The 17,229-nt window shown below is 35.3% G+C and overlaps 1 protein-coding gene across 1 annotated transcript; it reads left to right on the top strand.

The window, feature by feature from the left end:
- Window positions 1–1,845: 1,845 nt before the first annotated feature.
- On the top strand, window positions 1,846–14,007 carry LOC139698380 (uncharacterized; the record flags this gene model as incomplete). Its single annotated transcript, XM_071597273.1, has 5 exons — window positions 1,846–1,928; window positions 2,394–2,498; window positions 9,353–9,544; window positions 9,941–10,117; window positions 13,664–14,007. Coding segments are annotated over exons 1-5 (837 nt in total), but the record flags the coding sequence as incomplete, so codon positions are not given.
- Between the last annotated feature and the right edge of the window lie 3,222 nt (window positions 14,008–17,229).

Genomic DNA, 17,229 nt, shown 5'->3' with positions numbered 1-17,229 from the left:
ATTTTTCGGGTACCAGCTCTTCCTTGGAAAACCATAACCAGCTCAGGGAAAGGAACTGGCCCCCCTACCCTGATGTGTGAATTTCAAATGCCGTCGGGCTTATTACTATACCATCACCTACCAAGCCAACCTTCAGGTCGATTACTGTGTTTATGGTTTATATATATATATATATATATATATATATATATATATATATATATATATATATATATATATTATATATATAAGACTAAAACACACCATTAAGGTAGAAAATTTTATGCTTTGAGGACTGCAGGAATTAAGAAGTATCATTAAGTGTATACCTTACATATAGTACATTGTGAGGCATCCAAGTAATTCATTTTGAAATTAATTAAAGCCAAAACTATTTCCTAAAGGGGAAGCAACCCCCCCCTAGGACCTACCCCTTGTGATACGCCACCACCTCATTTTAGTACACATGCAGTTTTCGAATAGTAGCTAGGTGCCTACTTCTTTTCATCATGTAATTGTAATTTTCTTCCATAATAGGATATATTGGCAAATATAGGTAATAAAGCAAGGAACAATGAATCACAATCATCTTTTTGGTTCAGAGTTCTTTATAACTAGCTGAAAAAATCCAACTCGAGGCTACCCTAAATCAATTCAGCAGGTGTCTGGTTAGGTGCTTCTTAGATTTCCATCACTAATCTTTTCATGTCCACTATTTAGGTACACAAGTAGGAGAAAAAAAAAACGTTTTTTCAAATCCCCACTAAAAGACACCACGAAAGGTACCGTGGCCAAGAGTTTTAATTTTAAGATGAAGGATCCGGTGGTTAACCTTATCTGAGATTTTAGTCAGGTCACCATAGATAGTATCAACTTGTAGGTTAATAACTGGAGAATTATTAAAATTGGTACACAGTAAACAGGGGTAATTAAAATCGATATGTTAGATATAAAATAATGCTTCTCATATTACTTCATTGGAAGGATAACTTCAACCATTATATCACCCGTTATTTTGCTGATAACAGTTTGAAAATGGTTATAGAATGGTAGTAACTGATTTTCCACGACTTTAAAGAATTGTAACATATATCTTTGAAAAGATCAGGGAACACTACATTTGAGAAGGATTTTTAAGATTGTGTCGAGAGGTCAACTAGTGATGAATTGCAATGAGGATTTCGGAGACCACCGACTATAAATACCAAGGCATTTCAATTTCTCGGTAATAAAATTACAATTATTTACAAAGAGTCAAAGTGAAGTTCTCAAAATGCATCTGGAACAGAGATACATTCATCATTTTTTTGTATTTCAAATAAATACCCATTAGCCTCAGCTAATACGGCTCCAATAAAAAAACGAAGAAGGATGTTCTTCAAGTTCAATCAACATGCAGTTACTAACCCGCTTTGAAATTCTCAGCGCGTAATGTAAATTTTAAAAAGGTATTTTTATTTAATTAAGGAGGCTACAAAAATTGGACGAATTAAGACATTGCTTTAAAGTTACCACAAAGCGTTCTTTACATTTAGTTCCCATAATGGAAGGAATAATTCCATTTTCCTTGAGGCTGCCAGTTAAACTAAAGTACATTGTTAGTATTCTGTGCTAAATGTTTACAAAATATTTTTAAAGGATCACAATAATGTCTTAAACGGACCTTGGATTAATCTATGACAACTATACCACTTTCTTCGAATCCAATCTCCTTCCCGGTTACTCAAAGGAGAAACTAAATAACCTTAAAATGACAGTGGTGCCGTGTTACCAGTAAATGACAGACGGTGGTGCACTTTCTTCGACCTCAATGATTCATAAATTTAGTATTATTTTTATTGTGAAAATTTTAATCACAACCGCCGAAATCACGCTCCGAGTCCCACGTTAGTCATTTGTCGGTATCGTTCCATGTTCATATTTTTGTAGAATGGCTGATATTAAGGGAGGTAAGTTTTTGAATGACTTTGATTATGACGGGTTCAACGTGCATTATTTATTTCTATTTCGAGAAAGACAACAGATTAATGCATGTTCCTGGATATAAAATTGTTATGTACAATTTAAGAACATGATTTGATAATGCACATTAATACGCCTTAACCTTGTTCTTGACGCGTTGTTTTCTCCTGAATTTAATAATATCATATTCTTATTTTTGTGTACAAGCGCTATTATGTTTAGAGCCTCAAGCCAGCTATAGAAAATACTGACGAGGTAGCGCATTATTATTTGTTAGTTTCAGTCGATAATTGCTTTGGAGAAAGTGATGTTTACCTTAACTGTAAATCTGTCATCCCAAATAAAACAATGCCGCTGATAAGATTAGTCACTTTCAAAGTTTTCGTCCGAATATGTCTATTCGGTTATGAAAATTTTACTCAATATAATACTAATTTGTTTTAATGTGACAGATAACACACCTCAAAAGTCTTCATGCCAAGATCCGATGGAAGAAACAGCAAAACTTACTGAACGACAAGATGGGAGCGAACACGTTGGAGTAAAGGCCAGTGACAGTAAGTATTTTGCTGATTACCAAAATATCTAATTTTATTTAACATTTAAAATCGTAATTGAACCTTTGTCAGGCCAAGTTATGGAACTTCAAGTTGACAGCTTCCATGACAACATGAATAGTATTATACTTGAACGACGCATGTGAACATTATTTGACAGTATCTGTAATTAGCGTTAACATCCAAGATGCTAGATGGGTTAAAGTTCATTTCTAGGAACTAATTTCTGCCTCATTTCATTTTAATTTTAACAATCGAATGATTTTAATGAGCCTTGGAGTTAGGTAAAGCCGCACGTCTAATGTGTGCGTAGTTAATATGAGGGTGCCAGTGGTGTAATTACAGTTCATCTAAAATAAATGAGATTACTTTTCCTATTCCTATACTGCTGCAATTCATATATCAACTTATTGGCGATCAGATTTTAATTGATATCTGGTGGCCAATGTACTTGGTTTCAGTGACTCAGAATATGTTTGCATGGTAAATACAATTTTTTTGTAGTTTCAGCAGTTTATAGTCAAGGTCATTGCCATTTTATGGTGCAAATAAATTTTTGTGGCATCAGATTCTCTTTCAGTTTTTAAAGAAATATGGATAATATGCATGTATGTGTGCATTAGATGCATACTAGTAGGTGTAGTTAAGTAAATTAATTTAAACCTGTGATTTCACGCATTTTATATGTATTTCTGTAAATATAAAAAAAACCTTCAGCGAATGTGTATAATGGAAAGTGTAATCTCAATTGTTTACATTTATGAGAAGTTTTGTTTCCCCAGCTAATGAATACTCTTGTAAAAAGAAAATGCCCAAAAATTCGCAATTTTTAAGCATTGCCATGAAATGCTTAGTTTTGATTATTAGGAACTTCTTTTGAAATAATTTACTATTAGGCTGTACCTTTAGACTGACCTGAAGGAAATATGGTAAGCCCACTTAACACTGTACTTTTTATGAATGGTTACTGACGTTCTGGACCAAATTTACAACCTCTCATAGCCTGAAAGTCATTCATAGAAGTTCTAGTTTACATATATTTTCTGTTGGCTTTTGGGGCCTGGTGTGAAAATGGACAGGGGCATTTTGTTTTCTGAAATGGGGCCTGAGATGTGTGAAAATGTGATACAATTTTGGCTAATATTTAAATTTTAGAAAAAACGAGAAATCTTACTGTCTTGAAAAAGATTTGTATTTTTAAGTTCCAATGAATTCATAACATCCATTAGCTTTGGGATTGCTCATTGACTTCAAATACTTTTCAGGATATAGTTTTATTAATAAAAGCAGCTTCACTCAACTAGTAGCAGTAGTCACATAACAACATATTTAAAAAAAGCTGGAAAATGTATAGACAACTGTACAAATTGTCAGTAATTGCTGAAATTTTGACTCTAGCTCATTTTCTGATTGATAAAGATTGAACCATGGAATACACAACTTTGAACAATAATTAAATTGTGGTTCACTGTACTATACCTGTAATAGCATGACAGCCATTTAAAATATAAATTGAAATATTGTTATGGACTATGTATGGATTTATGTTTTAATAACTTTTGCTGTTTGTGTATTGTGTAGTATATGTGGGAATGAAACTACTTACGGCAGTTTATCAAGATTCATTCAACTTTTCCCAATGCTTTTTTTATTGGCATAGATGTCTGTGGAAAGTATTTTCTTAGAAGAGTAGGTTCACTGCAAATATTGTGGTGGACATTTTCAGAAAAATATTTATTTAAAATATGTTTTAGTTTATAGTAAACCACTTTTCAGAGTGCAATACCTGGTGAGCGAACCAAGAAGCCATAATTTATATAAGCTTGAGAAATTACACTTTAATTATATTTGACTTTATTTACAAAGCAGCTTAAGTTTAACAGTTTCTCAGTAAAAGAAATCATTGACAAATTCAATATTCATATATTTACTCTGAAAATTATTTTTGCATCAAGCAGACCAAAGAAAACAATCTAAAACTGCAAGTGAAAACAAAAATGTTCTATAATTAAAGAAGAATTTCCAAGAACAGTTATTTCTTTATTTTCCCAGGCATTTTGGAAAAGACATTATTTATTTCTTGGTATTAATAATTTTTATGTAGCTTTAGAGGAAGGAAATATTTCATTTCTTAGTTTGTCTCCATTATGGTAAGGGTAAGCCTACCAATCCCAATTAGAATATGGAGAAAGTGTTGCCACTCAGGGATACAATACACCTTTGACAGTGAATATGTGTGAAGAAATATGTGGCAATGTTCAGAAAGTACAAGAAGAGCTGAAGCAACTATTGAAAATAGTTTCACTTAGCTCTGATGTTCATGAGAAATTTAGTGTAAATCTTGCTGTCATTGAGACATAGCAATGCAGAATAATATACTAGAAGCTTAAAAAGAGAATGTGTTGCTGATGTTCCAACTCAAAGATAAGAGTAGCACAACTGATTTAAGTAGAATGAAGTCATATTTTTCAAATGCAATAGCTAAAAGTCAACCTTTGGTGTTGGAGCTATGCTTAATGTCAATTTGTGTAAAGATTCCAATTTTAGTAAGGAATTTGATTCTTGCTGGAAAGGAAAAAGAATCATCTACAGTGTATATTTTGTTTAATTGACTGTATCATTAATAAAATGCAAAAGCTAACTAAAGTAACCATTACTTGTTGTTAAAATCTACATATTCATCTTGAAAATGTATGGTTTACCCCAGCAAACACAGCTTTTAAAAACTTCTTAATGCCCGCTATGAATACTGAGGCTATGTCCTATTGTTGGAATAGTTAATCATGCCTTGAGATTTGTAATTACCTCTTTAAATTATGTCATATATAAAACAGAATAGATGACAGTACATCATCATTTTCAATGTCTTGTAAGCTTTTTATTCTGTTTTCCTTGGTGTCAATTTAGTCTGTAATCCCTAAAAATTCAAAATTGTTTGTTGTGTGGAATGAACATATTCTTCTGGAGTATAGTTCAGTGCCATAGAAGCCTAAACGATAGGGAGATGAAGTACTGGCACAGGAAAGGGGCCGAGGGCTCTTAGAGGTTTTAGTATCAGCATCCGCATTATACTTTGCAACTTTGCACATTAGTGTATAAATAGGGGTTTCATAATACCCAACATTTAGTATGTCTTTAGAATGATTTGGGATTTATTTTGTGGAGCCATCCATTAAAGAACAAGAGGACCCGAGGCCTCAATGCCACAAATGTTAAGGTAATTGATGTTATTACTGTATTACCTTTATTTTAATATAAAAAAAAATTTCATGAAAAAGATTTAGGAAAGTGTTATTTAAGTACCAATTAAATCCCTTCCTCTCATTAGATTAATAAGGAAGTATTAGCACCAATGATAAAAAAGAAATAATGTGACTGGTAGCCCTTGCAATAATGCTAATTCTCAAATGAGCTAATTAGCCGCCTTCAGTCATAATTATGTTATCAAACTGATACTTGTGAAATTGAGACTAAAATAAAATTCAGTGATCCCATATAATAATCTGGGAACTACATTGATGGACTCAATCAAATCAACTTACTCAATTCTTATGTTCCCTTACGACTAAGCCTGTTCAATTATGCTTGAACTCTCCAGAGGAAGATTTAAATTGAAACTAATTGGATATTGGCTAGAAGCTTAAATATTCATTTAAAATGATTTTCAGATTTTTTTACCTGTTTAAGTTAATCACAGCAATGGTGGCTTGTCATGTTTACAAAACACTTGCCAGAGTTTTTTTTTATCTCTACAAGAAGTTAGTAATGTGAACAAGGCATAATACGTCAGTAACACTGAAGACAGAACTAAATGTCTGAAATGGAAGATTGTTCAAAATTGCTGTAGTGGCCTGAATATGTTGCAATGCATTTTTCCTACAAATGAACCTTAAAAAGTTGCATTTGCACTATAATTTAGCGCTTGTAAGTGGTGCATATTTGGTGTGTCTTGAGATGCACATGTCTCTTTATAAATGTTATTTTATGTAAATTTGACTGTTCATGCTAATATACAATGGCACTTTGTCCAGATTCATTGGGGAAGCATCTACAAAAAATCTTGTAACACTTTGTATAAATACGTATTGACTGCTACCAGAAACCCTATAGTATCAGTAAATGTGTCTCTATAAATGCTACATTTTAAGTGAACTGGATGTTCATGCTATATGCTAAATTAGTAAGGAAGTTACTTAAAGGATCTTTTAAAGGAAAATTTGGAGTAAAATTGTATGATTTGTGCTGGAAAAACTGAGGTGTTCCCACCACACAAAAAGACATCCTGATGAAAGTTGAGAATTGGTTGGGAATTAAAACTTCCAGGCAGTGGTTTTAAAGCAAGCATTGGTCTGTGTAGATGGATGATGAAAAGGCTTTTTGAAGTTCCCTTGTCCTTGACTAAAGTGCATTGATAAACTCCCCTGTCTTCCCCCCCCCATCCAGTGTCCTATTTTCTCTACTCATTTTCTCTTTCCCTTCCCCGACAACCACTTCATTATACCAATTTTTGCCCCCCTCCCCGGCCTACTCCAAACCAATACTTGTCCCTTCCTCCCTTCCCCCTCCTCCATGTGATAAAAGTTTATACCAGATGATGTCACCCATGTGTTGAAACCGATTGTGGTGAATTTAAGTTTTTTTGAGAAAAAATACACATTTTTCTTATTCAGTGTTTTCTTCGCCTTATAATGTGTGGTTACATATTTTAAAATTGCCATGAATTCAGTAAGAAACATTTAAAGGTCATGAAATGACTGATTCTGTTATTGGTATTTGACTACCAGAAAATAGTTCTTGAGTAAAGAAATTACAGTGTGGCATAAGCTTACTGGGTAAACTCATAGATTTGTCAAGTCTTGGTCGCTTTTAGTCATTTACTTTTGGTCTTTATGGCAATATTTAATGCTATGGAAATAAATGTTTACTATTTTCAATGCATGTATGTATGCTCATTCGCTGCAATGTATTATTTATGTAATATTGTTTTTACCCCTAAAGGAATTGAAACAAAAATAATGTTAGGGTGCTTTCAATGTGCCATATCAATTGTTGCAATGGTCTTGCTAGAGAAAAATATTTTCCCAGCTAGATTTGCCATATTGGCCTATCCATTTCTTAGGGGCTAGGAAATTTGGTGCACTATGTTAAATTGTCTCCATTTTCGGTATTTCAAATCTATATTGGTTATACAATATACATACGTATGATATACATTGGTTGTACTAGCTAGGGCAAGAATTTGAGTTACAAAAGGGTTTACGGAAGAGCATACTATAAAGTTTGTGCATGGATGTTTCATTAATGTCAAAAGGCAAATGTTGAATGACCATTATGTTTGCTACTGGTATTAGATGCCATGTAGAAAAAATTTTATAATCTTGACTAGGATAAGACTGCTTGAAAGCTGTACTACACTCGTAAACCAGCTCTCTGCCATTTGCAGAATTAATTATGAGAAATTACATTATTTATTCCTATAGTTAGTCCTTGCATTTTTTTTCAGCTTATTTTTTCTAGAATTTCACTTTAGATTCTGGTATCTTCTGTATTTTCCATTCTGGATTTTAAATTCATAGTAACTCTTTATACATTCTATGTGGCAATTGCATCAGTTTAGCATAGAAAAAAATCATATGAGCAATTCAAAAAGTAAGGTCTCCTATTTTTTTTTCATGAAAAATCAAATTTATTCTCAACTTTGTGTACATCGTAGAGAAGGCTGAGCATTTAGTTTTTTTTTCTACATAGTCGCCTAGACGGATCAATCACTTTTGGCATCCTTGTAACCAGCTTTTTAATACTGGCATCGTACCTTTCTCCCGCCGCATCATGAAGCCAACTGACGACTGCTTCTTGCACTTCCTTGTCTGACTTGAATTTCTGTCCTCGTGCTTTTTGAGAGCGGAAAACAAGTGGTAGTCGCTGGGGGCAACTTCCGGGGTGTAAGGAGGGTGGTCGATGATATCCCAGCCGAATTTAATTGAGTAGGGTGGTCATTTGATGTGGCACATGTGGACGTGCATTGTCATGATGCAAACACACTCCTTTGGTGAGACACCATGTTGTAACTGAGGACCTCTGACACAATATTCTGCACGGAGAAGTAGCCACTCTCTCATTCATTAAGGCCTTCCTTTATCTCATGAAGGGTAATTCTCTGGTTATTGCGCACCATCTCGTCAATTGGAGCCACCATTGATTCCGGCAAACTCAGCTGCCCTGACAGCTGCTCATCCTGGACATTTTCCCAGCCATCAAAAAACTCCCTGCACCACTTCTGCACATTTTTTATGTCCATACACTTCTCACCGCACACTTCCATTAAATGGCAATGAATTTAAATCTGAGAAGCAGTCGTCAGTTGGCTTCGCAACATGGCGGGAGAAGGTACGGAATTGTTATTAAAAGGTTGCTTTCAAGGATGCTAAAAGTGATTGATCATCAAGGCGACTATGTAGAAAAATAGCTAAATGCTCAACCTTTCCAACAATGTATGCGAAGTTGAGAATAAATTTGATTTTTCATGAAAAAAAAATAGGAGACCTTACTTTTCGAATTACCCTCGTATATATTCATCAGGAAAGTATTATATAGTCATCATGTAGAATGAAAAAATGGCAATTTTCCTGGTATATTGTGATATATATCGCTGACTCGACTGTAATACAGTTCTCTCCCGTTTATTAAAAATTTAAAGATGCTCAGGTGGTGTTCCATTCATTTCAAATAATGTTTGGAATGTTGTTTTATTGTTAATATGCTTCCGTTGTCTCTTCTCTTTGTGTACTTATTTGTGGCTGTGTGGCTCATCATAATTGATTGGACTGTTTAAGTAATGTGACTCTTTTTTTCAGCTGCCTCTAGCACATCACCTTCACCCCAAAATCCTCTCTCAGGCTTTCAAGCATCAGCAAATGCCAATTCCTCCAATGCGAGACCTAATCTCAGCTATGCTTTTGGTGGGAATCCATTTACATTGCATTCTAGTTTTCCCAGTTCAGAATCCAGATTGGCCCCCAGCAAGTTTTCATCATCCTTCAATTCTGGTGAGATCAAGACCTAGTTCTTAACTGTATACTTTTATCTTCTGCTTAATCAAAGGTATAAATGCAGTATTCAATTATTTAAGGTGTACATTCATTTTTGGATGCCAGTTAAGATTTTTGTAAATCAGTGAGCTGTGTTGTAATCATTATTAATGATTTGAATTAAGTTATTTAGAGAAAATTTATATTAAAACCAATTGTGTCCCTTAAATTATACAACTTTAGCTCACCACTAATGGTTCAATTCTTGGGTTTCTTCTGAGTTCATCTATATATGCTGTTGGTTTATAAAGAAGGAATTAAAATACATTGGAATGGAATTTTATTTTTTTAAAAATAGGATCCTGTAGATTCAATATCAATAACTAGTGAAAACCCTGTCATTTTTCATTGCAGGCCCTGCTATGAATTCTTCATCTACTATGTCCTTATCAAAGCCGGTGCTCAGGCCATCACAGCTGATGGGTGCATCTTCTCCATTTAGTTCTTCAAGTACTGCGCCATCAACTCTATTTCAGTCAAAGCCTGGGTACACTTTAAACCCTTCCAAACTTGGGAATCCATTTGCTAAAGGTAAAATAAGAACTAAAATCATGTTAATACATTTCAAATTGATATACAAGGGTAAGTCAATTAATAACTCGCAAAACTGGATCGAGGCAATAAACCAAATTGATCAAATCAACTTCCTGAAATGTTTTTCACTTTTCTAAATATTCACCATGCACGTTCAGCCACTTTGCTTATCCCATCTCTTTACAAGTCCTTGATAGCCTGCAGCATAGAAGTCTTTGGTTTGCTGTCGCAGCAACCAATGTAACCTCTTGGACTATGGCATCATTATTTTTAAAATTTCTTCCACCCAAATCATTGTTTAAGGGCCCAAACAGATAATCATTGGGGGCTAAGTCAGGACCGTACGGTGGATGTTCCAAGCATTCCCAATGAAATGTTGATAACACCTGCATTTGTCTTGCTGATGTTTGGTACTTATTAATTGCCTTACCCTCGTGTATGCACAGTGTAACATGCTTAAGTGGCCACAGATGGGTCCAAAAAATTTTGACTGCTGAATTGTGGTGATTTTTGGAGTCGTCACTTTTTATGGGCACAACGCAACAACACAAAAAACATTACAACAAAAAAAATGTAATAACTTCTCATAAAAACAGCAACATACTGGACAGACTTGCTCCTGTGCCGCTGTTGGCTGGTTGATGGGTATGAACTAGTCCATCCTAAGGACAAGCAAACAATGTGAGTCATCGATCTGTAAAAATATTGAAAATAGAGCAAGTACTAGTGTGAAAGTGTCGTACACCGATAATTTCTGTGTTCCATTTCCTTATAAACTGCATCTTAGTTCCTCTTGATAAATATGCTTTTTCTAAAGAATCTCAGCCCAGAAAATATAGCCATCACCCTAGGTTATGATACTAGTTTTATTCACCAAATCATCAAGAGGAAAAAATTCAAAAACCAATCAAGTCTACCAACTCCGTTCTTATTTCAGACTCAAAATATATTAAATGTCCTTCTTATCAAACTCTTTCTCAGGTACATTGAAAAGAAATGCCTTCTTTCCCATGCAAAAGATGTTACCCATACCCTTCAGAAATCTGGTATATACCAAATTAAATGTCCCCTACTTTACAGCAAAACATGTGCTGGACAAACTGGATATCAACTACTTATTAGATTCAAAAAACATTTAGCCCACCTTAATTGCAATTTGCAGGAAAAATCCTGTATCACTGAGTACCAAATTCATACCAATGGCTCCATATCTCCTTCAAACCTCCAAAAAATATTTTGAAAAATCCACCTCACCATCTTCCTCCACTCTTATGAATGTCCCATTTTCATCCTCAAATCTGTCATTAGTTTAAGTGCAGACCCAGGCCCCATTGTCTCCCCTCTCCTCTAATTGTCTTCATGGATTTAATGTACCTCATACTCCCCCTGTCTCCTGCCTCACCTCTCATCACTCCCCATTCCCTCTCTATCTTACTTCCCAAAAATCAGTTCTGCAGTTATTCAGTAATAAGATGGTTTTGCCATTTAAATGGCATTTTAACTTCCTCTTAAATCCTCTCCTTTCCCTCATCACATTTAATACACACATAATTCCTCCCTCTACTCGCAATCTCTTTTACATCACATTCCTACTACAGTTACCTCCTCTCATGTGTTATCTCCTGCTGCTCAAAAATACGTTCAAGTGCCAACAACAATGCAGGTGCTAGTCCTGCAGATACCCATCATTATTGGATTTTTCAGTTAAATATCAAACCCCTTTTTGACCCCTGCTTCTACCTCATTCTACTCTTAATTTCTCCTTATTTAAAAATTATTAATTGTTGATAATACAGCTACCTAATCTTATTCCGCACGATAGTAGCATTGATAAAAAACAAGTAAGGTATTACACATTTTGATTACAGATAAAAAAGTGTACTTCATTGAGTGCACTAGACAGTCTAAGAAAAATCTGTGTGAATATGCAAAACCTTCAGTAGTGAGGTGAACAAAATGGTAGCGAAGATTTGATTGGACATAAGGTTTGGTTTTAGGATTGGAAGAAGTTCAAATTAGTCAAACTTTGTTTTTCTACATTCTTCATTTAAAAATATTCACCTTATTAAATAATAACAGGTTATAGAATGTTGGTAATTTAAAAATTAAATTTCCAGTGTTGATTTGATGACAGAGCAAGTGAATTGTCATATTATTAAAAATCCACATGTGCTGATAGACATTGTTGAATCACCATTAGAGAAGTTGCTGAGGACCTAAACATGTCGATTGGCATGTGCCATTTGATTTTTACCAATGATTTGGGCATCACATGGGTCACCACTAAATTCGTACCAAAATTGCTCAATTTTGACCAAAAACAGCAATGCTTTAACATTGCTAACAATGACTCTGTCCGTGACAACCCAAATTTGCTCCAGAGGGCCATAACTGGTGTTGAAGTTTGGGTTTATGGTTATGTCGTGGAAACTAAATCTCAATCATCCCAATGGAAGCTGCAGGACGAGCCAAGACCAAAAAAAGCACGCCAAGTTCGGTCAAAGGTGAAAGTTTTGCTTACAGTTTTCTTCGATTGCAGGGGCGTGGTGCATCATGAGTTCTTGCCACAGGGTAGAACGGTAAATAAGGAGTATTACCTGCAAGTTATGCGCAATTTGCGCACAGCAATCCAACACAAACACCTGGATTTGTGGAAGAACAAAAATTGGCTTTTGCCCCTGCTCACACATCGTTACTTGTGTGCAAGGTTTTGGCCAAAAACAACACACTAATGATGCCACAGCCACCACATTCCCAAGATCTGGCCCCCAGAAACATTTTCTTGTTCCTGAAACAGAAGAGGCCCATGAAAGGACGATGCTACGATTGATGAGACAAAGACTGCATCGAAGGAGGAGCTGAACAAGATGACAAAAATGATTTTTTGAAGTGCTTCGAGGATTGGAAAAAACGTTGGCATGAGTGTATAATATCCAATGGGGATTACTTTGATGGGTACAAAATAGATATTCATGAATGAATAAATAATTTTTGTAAAAGCACAGAAGTCTCGATACTTTTTGAACAGACCTCGTATGTGATTGGCAAATAACCCATGTGGGCCTCTGAGACTTTGTGTACTCTTTTTTCAACATGTTTTAAACTTTTTATTTCACATTCTATTGGTTGGTTGGCTGACCTTCTCCTCTCCCCTTTCCCTCCTTTCCTGCCACATCTACCCCCTCCTCCTGGGATGTAAAATATATAATAAGCAGCACTTGACTTCATTTTGTGACCTAAATATGATGTAATACATCGAAATCCGGTCGTATGATAAAACTTAGCTAGTGGAAAATTGCTACCATCCGTTCTTTATTATGTTTGAATTCCACCACAACAAGCCTAAAACTACTCAATAGGAACTTTGTTCCTAATTTTTTATGTACCTAATGGTTTCTTAAAGTAATTTTGGTAACCACAGGGGTTTTTAGGAGCATAAACTCCCATGATTGACAAAGGTTGCGTTAATTAAAAATTAGAAATAGATTGTAAGGTAAATTAAGTACCAATAACAAACATTTTATGTTCATTTTGCATCAACAGTGAGTGCAGAAACTAAGGTGGATGATGTAATGGAAGCAGAGAGTGGTCCATCCAAGGAGAAAGACCACGAAGTTACCCCGAAGACAAGCAGTGAAAGTACAATTGTAGTTGCTCCAAAATTTGTCCCCTTGGGTAAAAAGGAAAGTGCGGACAGGACTGATTTAAATGCAGGTTCATCATCACTGAGCCCTGCTGTGTCTATCCAAACCTCACCCCACTCTAAGCCTAATACTACAGAGTCTGCCAGCCCAGTGTCTTTTGTGGCCAGAGCCTCACACAGTGCTATTTCAGCTTCTCCAGCTTCCACAGGCTTTGTATTTGGACAGAATCTTCATGAAAGAGTGGTAAGTGTGTGTGTGGCCCATTTGCATCTTGAATATCTTACCTTTTATTTTTAGCCGTGTGCATGATTTCTGAAATGAGTTTTGTGATGGTGATATGTATAGTACTTGAATGGTAAACAATGAAACAAGTAAACATGGTAAGATGAAAGTTCAGTTAAATTTATGGACTTTGGAAATTGAAAATTAGTTTTCTATTGTCGCTGCTACACCATATAGGCCAAAATGACAAATATGAAACTGGGAATGGAGTAAAGTCAGAATGCCTTTGTGATACCTCTGTGCAAGTATTTCATTAGGGCATTTTTTGAGAAATTTTGAAGGAAGCAACAGTTTCAGTGAGCATGCATTAAGTTTTTTGTGAATTGATCTTCAATTTGTGGTTGGCGTGATTTGTGATTGAAGAATGTTATAAAATTGTTCAAGTTATTCACAAAAAAGTTCACTTTGAGCTTTAATGACGACTCAATGCGTCTACAGAAAAAATAAATTAAACTTTTAGGTAGTGTATATTTTATGAGTATCATTATGAGTAATTCAAAATATACATACCAAAATCAGAAGTGCCAATTTTGATAATAATGTAAAATTAATCACAATGTAGTCTGTGGTTTTATAGATTCGATATTCTGTATTTTTAAGTTATGTACCAATACAGTAATGTTTCCCTTGTAATGTTGTGATAAATGAAGTCAGGTGTTTACTAATATATTTTTGATAAGAATTTGAACTTGCAGCAATGTTACTTTTGATCCAACTTCAGCTATGTTGCCTGTTAGATTCTGTTGCCATTACATGGTATGTATAAAAAGTATCAGGAAAAGTTTAGGAAAAATATATTTATTTTGGGTATTGCTGCATGCCTCAACATTCTGCTAAGTATATCCCTTGAGCATCAACACACTTTTACCAGCAGCTTTTCCACTACTCAGAGGCTCCCTGGTAGGTGGATTCTTGAAGGTCCATAAAGAAGTGCGTGCAAGCTTCTTTGATGGCACTTAATGTCCCGTAGTGGTGGGCTTTGAGGGAGGATTTTACTTTTGGGAATAGGAAATAGTCTGCTGGTGCCAAGTCGCAAATGTTAAGGGGTTGGGGAATCGTCACAATGCTGTTGAATAAGGTCTTCCCAAGCAGACAATTTACTCTGCTCTTAGTCGTCCATGGAGACCTGTGGGATGAGTTTAGCGCAGATCTTTCACATCGCCAAATATTCAGTGATAATGATTTGCACTGTCATATTATTAATGCCAGTATGATCTGCGATCATGCGCACACTTAACAGACAGTCTAAATTCAGCACTTCACGGAAAAAATTGTTACCGTTACTTTTTTACAGACCTTGTATGCTGCTGACCAGTTTAATGTGTAATGTGAAGGCCATGTTAGAGGGCATTTCTAGGGATTCATTTAGGTCAGGTTTCAATCAGTATGGCCTAGCGTATTGACGCAAGCTAATATGAACATTTTTCCTGTCAAGACATTTGCAATTGAATTAATTGTGGCCTATAGTGCTGCACCTCATCCCTCTTTGAAATCTCATATCAGTTTGATATGAAACTCTTGTGGGCTTGCTGAGCCCTGAATGCCAACATAACCAACATTTCCCCTTTTTGTAGGTTCTGTTGACTGCTTATGGTCTGATGAAAATGATGTGTGTGATATGCAGTGCAAAAGCCCTTCAATGAGATGGTATAAGAAAAACATAAACATGTATTGTGACTGTGCCAAATCAGCTGGTTCAAAAGTTGAGATGTTAACTTTCAAAGGATGATATTATAATATAATATAGGACAGGACAATAAGTTTGATGTCCCACGCAGCTGAAGGTGTTCTCAGGATCATAAACAAAAGGATAGGGAGTAGGGCAAATGTTTACTTAGGGGATGATCAGTTTGGGTTTAGGAAGGGGAGAAGTATGCATGATGCCATTGCAGTAATGAGATTATTAAAAGAAAGGAATATAGAATACAACCAGGAGGTATTTGCCTGTTTCATAGATTTCGAAAAAGCCTTTGATAGAGTGAATTGGGAAAAACTAATGAGTATCTTGCAGAACATAGGAGTAGATTGGAGGGACAGGAGGCTAAACCGCAACCTGTACATGTCTCAGACTGCTCAGGTGTGGGTAGGGAACGGGGAGTCTGGATGGGCAGTGTTAGGAAGAGGTGTAAGGCAGGGTTGCCCATTATCCCCTCTGCTGTTCAACCTGTATGTAGAGGAAATGATTAAAGAGGCATGGGAATAACTGGAGGTAGGAATGGAAGTGGGTGGGTAATTCGTAAAATCAGTTAGGTTTGCTAATGACCAAGTTTTATGGGTGAATTCTCCTCGGGTCTTCCACCGGGTCAATGGCTCCATAGCTGCCGACGTTTCGATTCCCGACTCGGTCATCGTCATCAGGGCTGATTGCCGTTCTGCCAAAAAGTTTCAAATATATTTATTTATTAATTATTTATAAATATATTTGAAACTTTTTTTTAATTACAGTTGAATACTGTAATAGAGGGAAAAATGTTAGGCAAACGAGGAAAGGGAAGGAACAGGATAGGGATTTTGGACAGGATGAAGAAGGTTTCAGAGATGAAAAGGGACCTGATATAGATGTTTTGCTAGAATCACAAAATATTTATTTAGGAGCTTTGTCCATCCAAAAACCTACCTTAACCGGTAGATTACGTAATAATAATAATAATATTATATTACATTACATTATATTATATTATTAATTAATGATTAGATTACTAAGCACATGCTACTTTTAAGTTTTCAAACTGAGTTTTCAGTTTTCATTCTCTTTTGTCTTTGGGTATTTAAGATCTACATGTAGGTTAGCAGGTATAGGGGTATATTTTTTCTAATATAATCCATCATCAGCTGTTAAGTTGTATATTGTTAAATTTTAATTTTGTATGGATTTAATCATGGTGATGTCTTATGTTGAACATGTGAATTTACTTCTATGTACTTTGCATTGCTCACTAAGTCATATATTTCAGATTTTCCCATTTTAATAACCAGACTATCATTGCTCTCTTGCAAATATCTGGTACTTATGGTTAGCCTTTTAACTTATCTCCCTATATTTCTTTAGTTATTATGTCCCTATATTTTCTTTATATTAGTTATACTCATTAAACTAGGGGTGCACAACATGCAGTCCATGGACCGAAACTGCTTCTTAGCTGCTTCTAATTGGATCATTAAGGTCTTATGTTTGTTAACTTT

The sequence above is a fragment of the Hetaerina americana genome, unplaced genomic scaffold, assembly GCF_022747635.1.
Source record: "Hetaerina americana unplaced genomic scaffold, ioHetAmer1.1.p SCAF_84, whole genome shotgun sequence".
NCBI classification, from domain to species: Eukaryota; Metazoa; Arthropoda; class Insecta; order Odonata; family Calopterygidae; genus Hetaerina; species Hetaerina americana.
The sequence above is the reverse complement of the archived record's forward strand: the minus strand, read 5'-3'. Positions and strand labels throughout refer to the sequence as shown.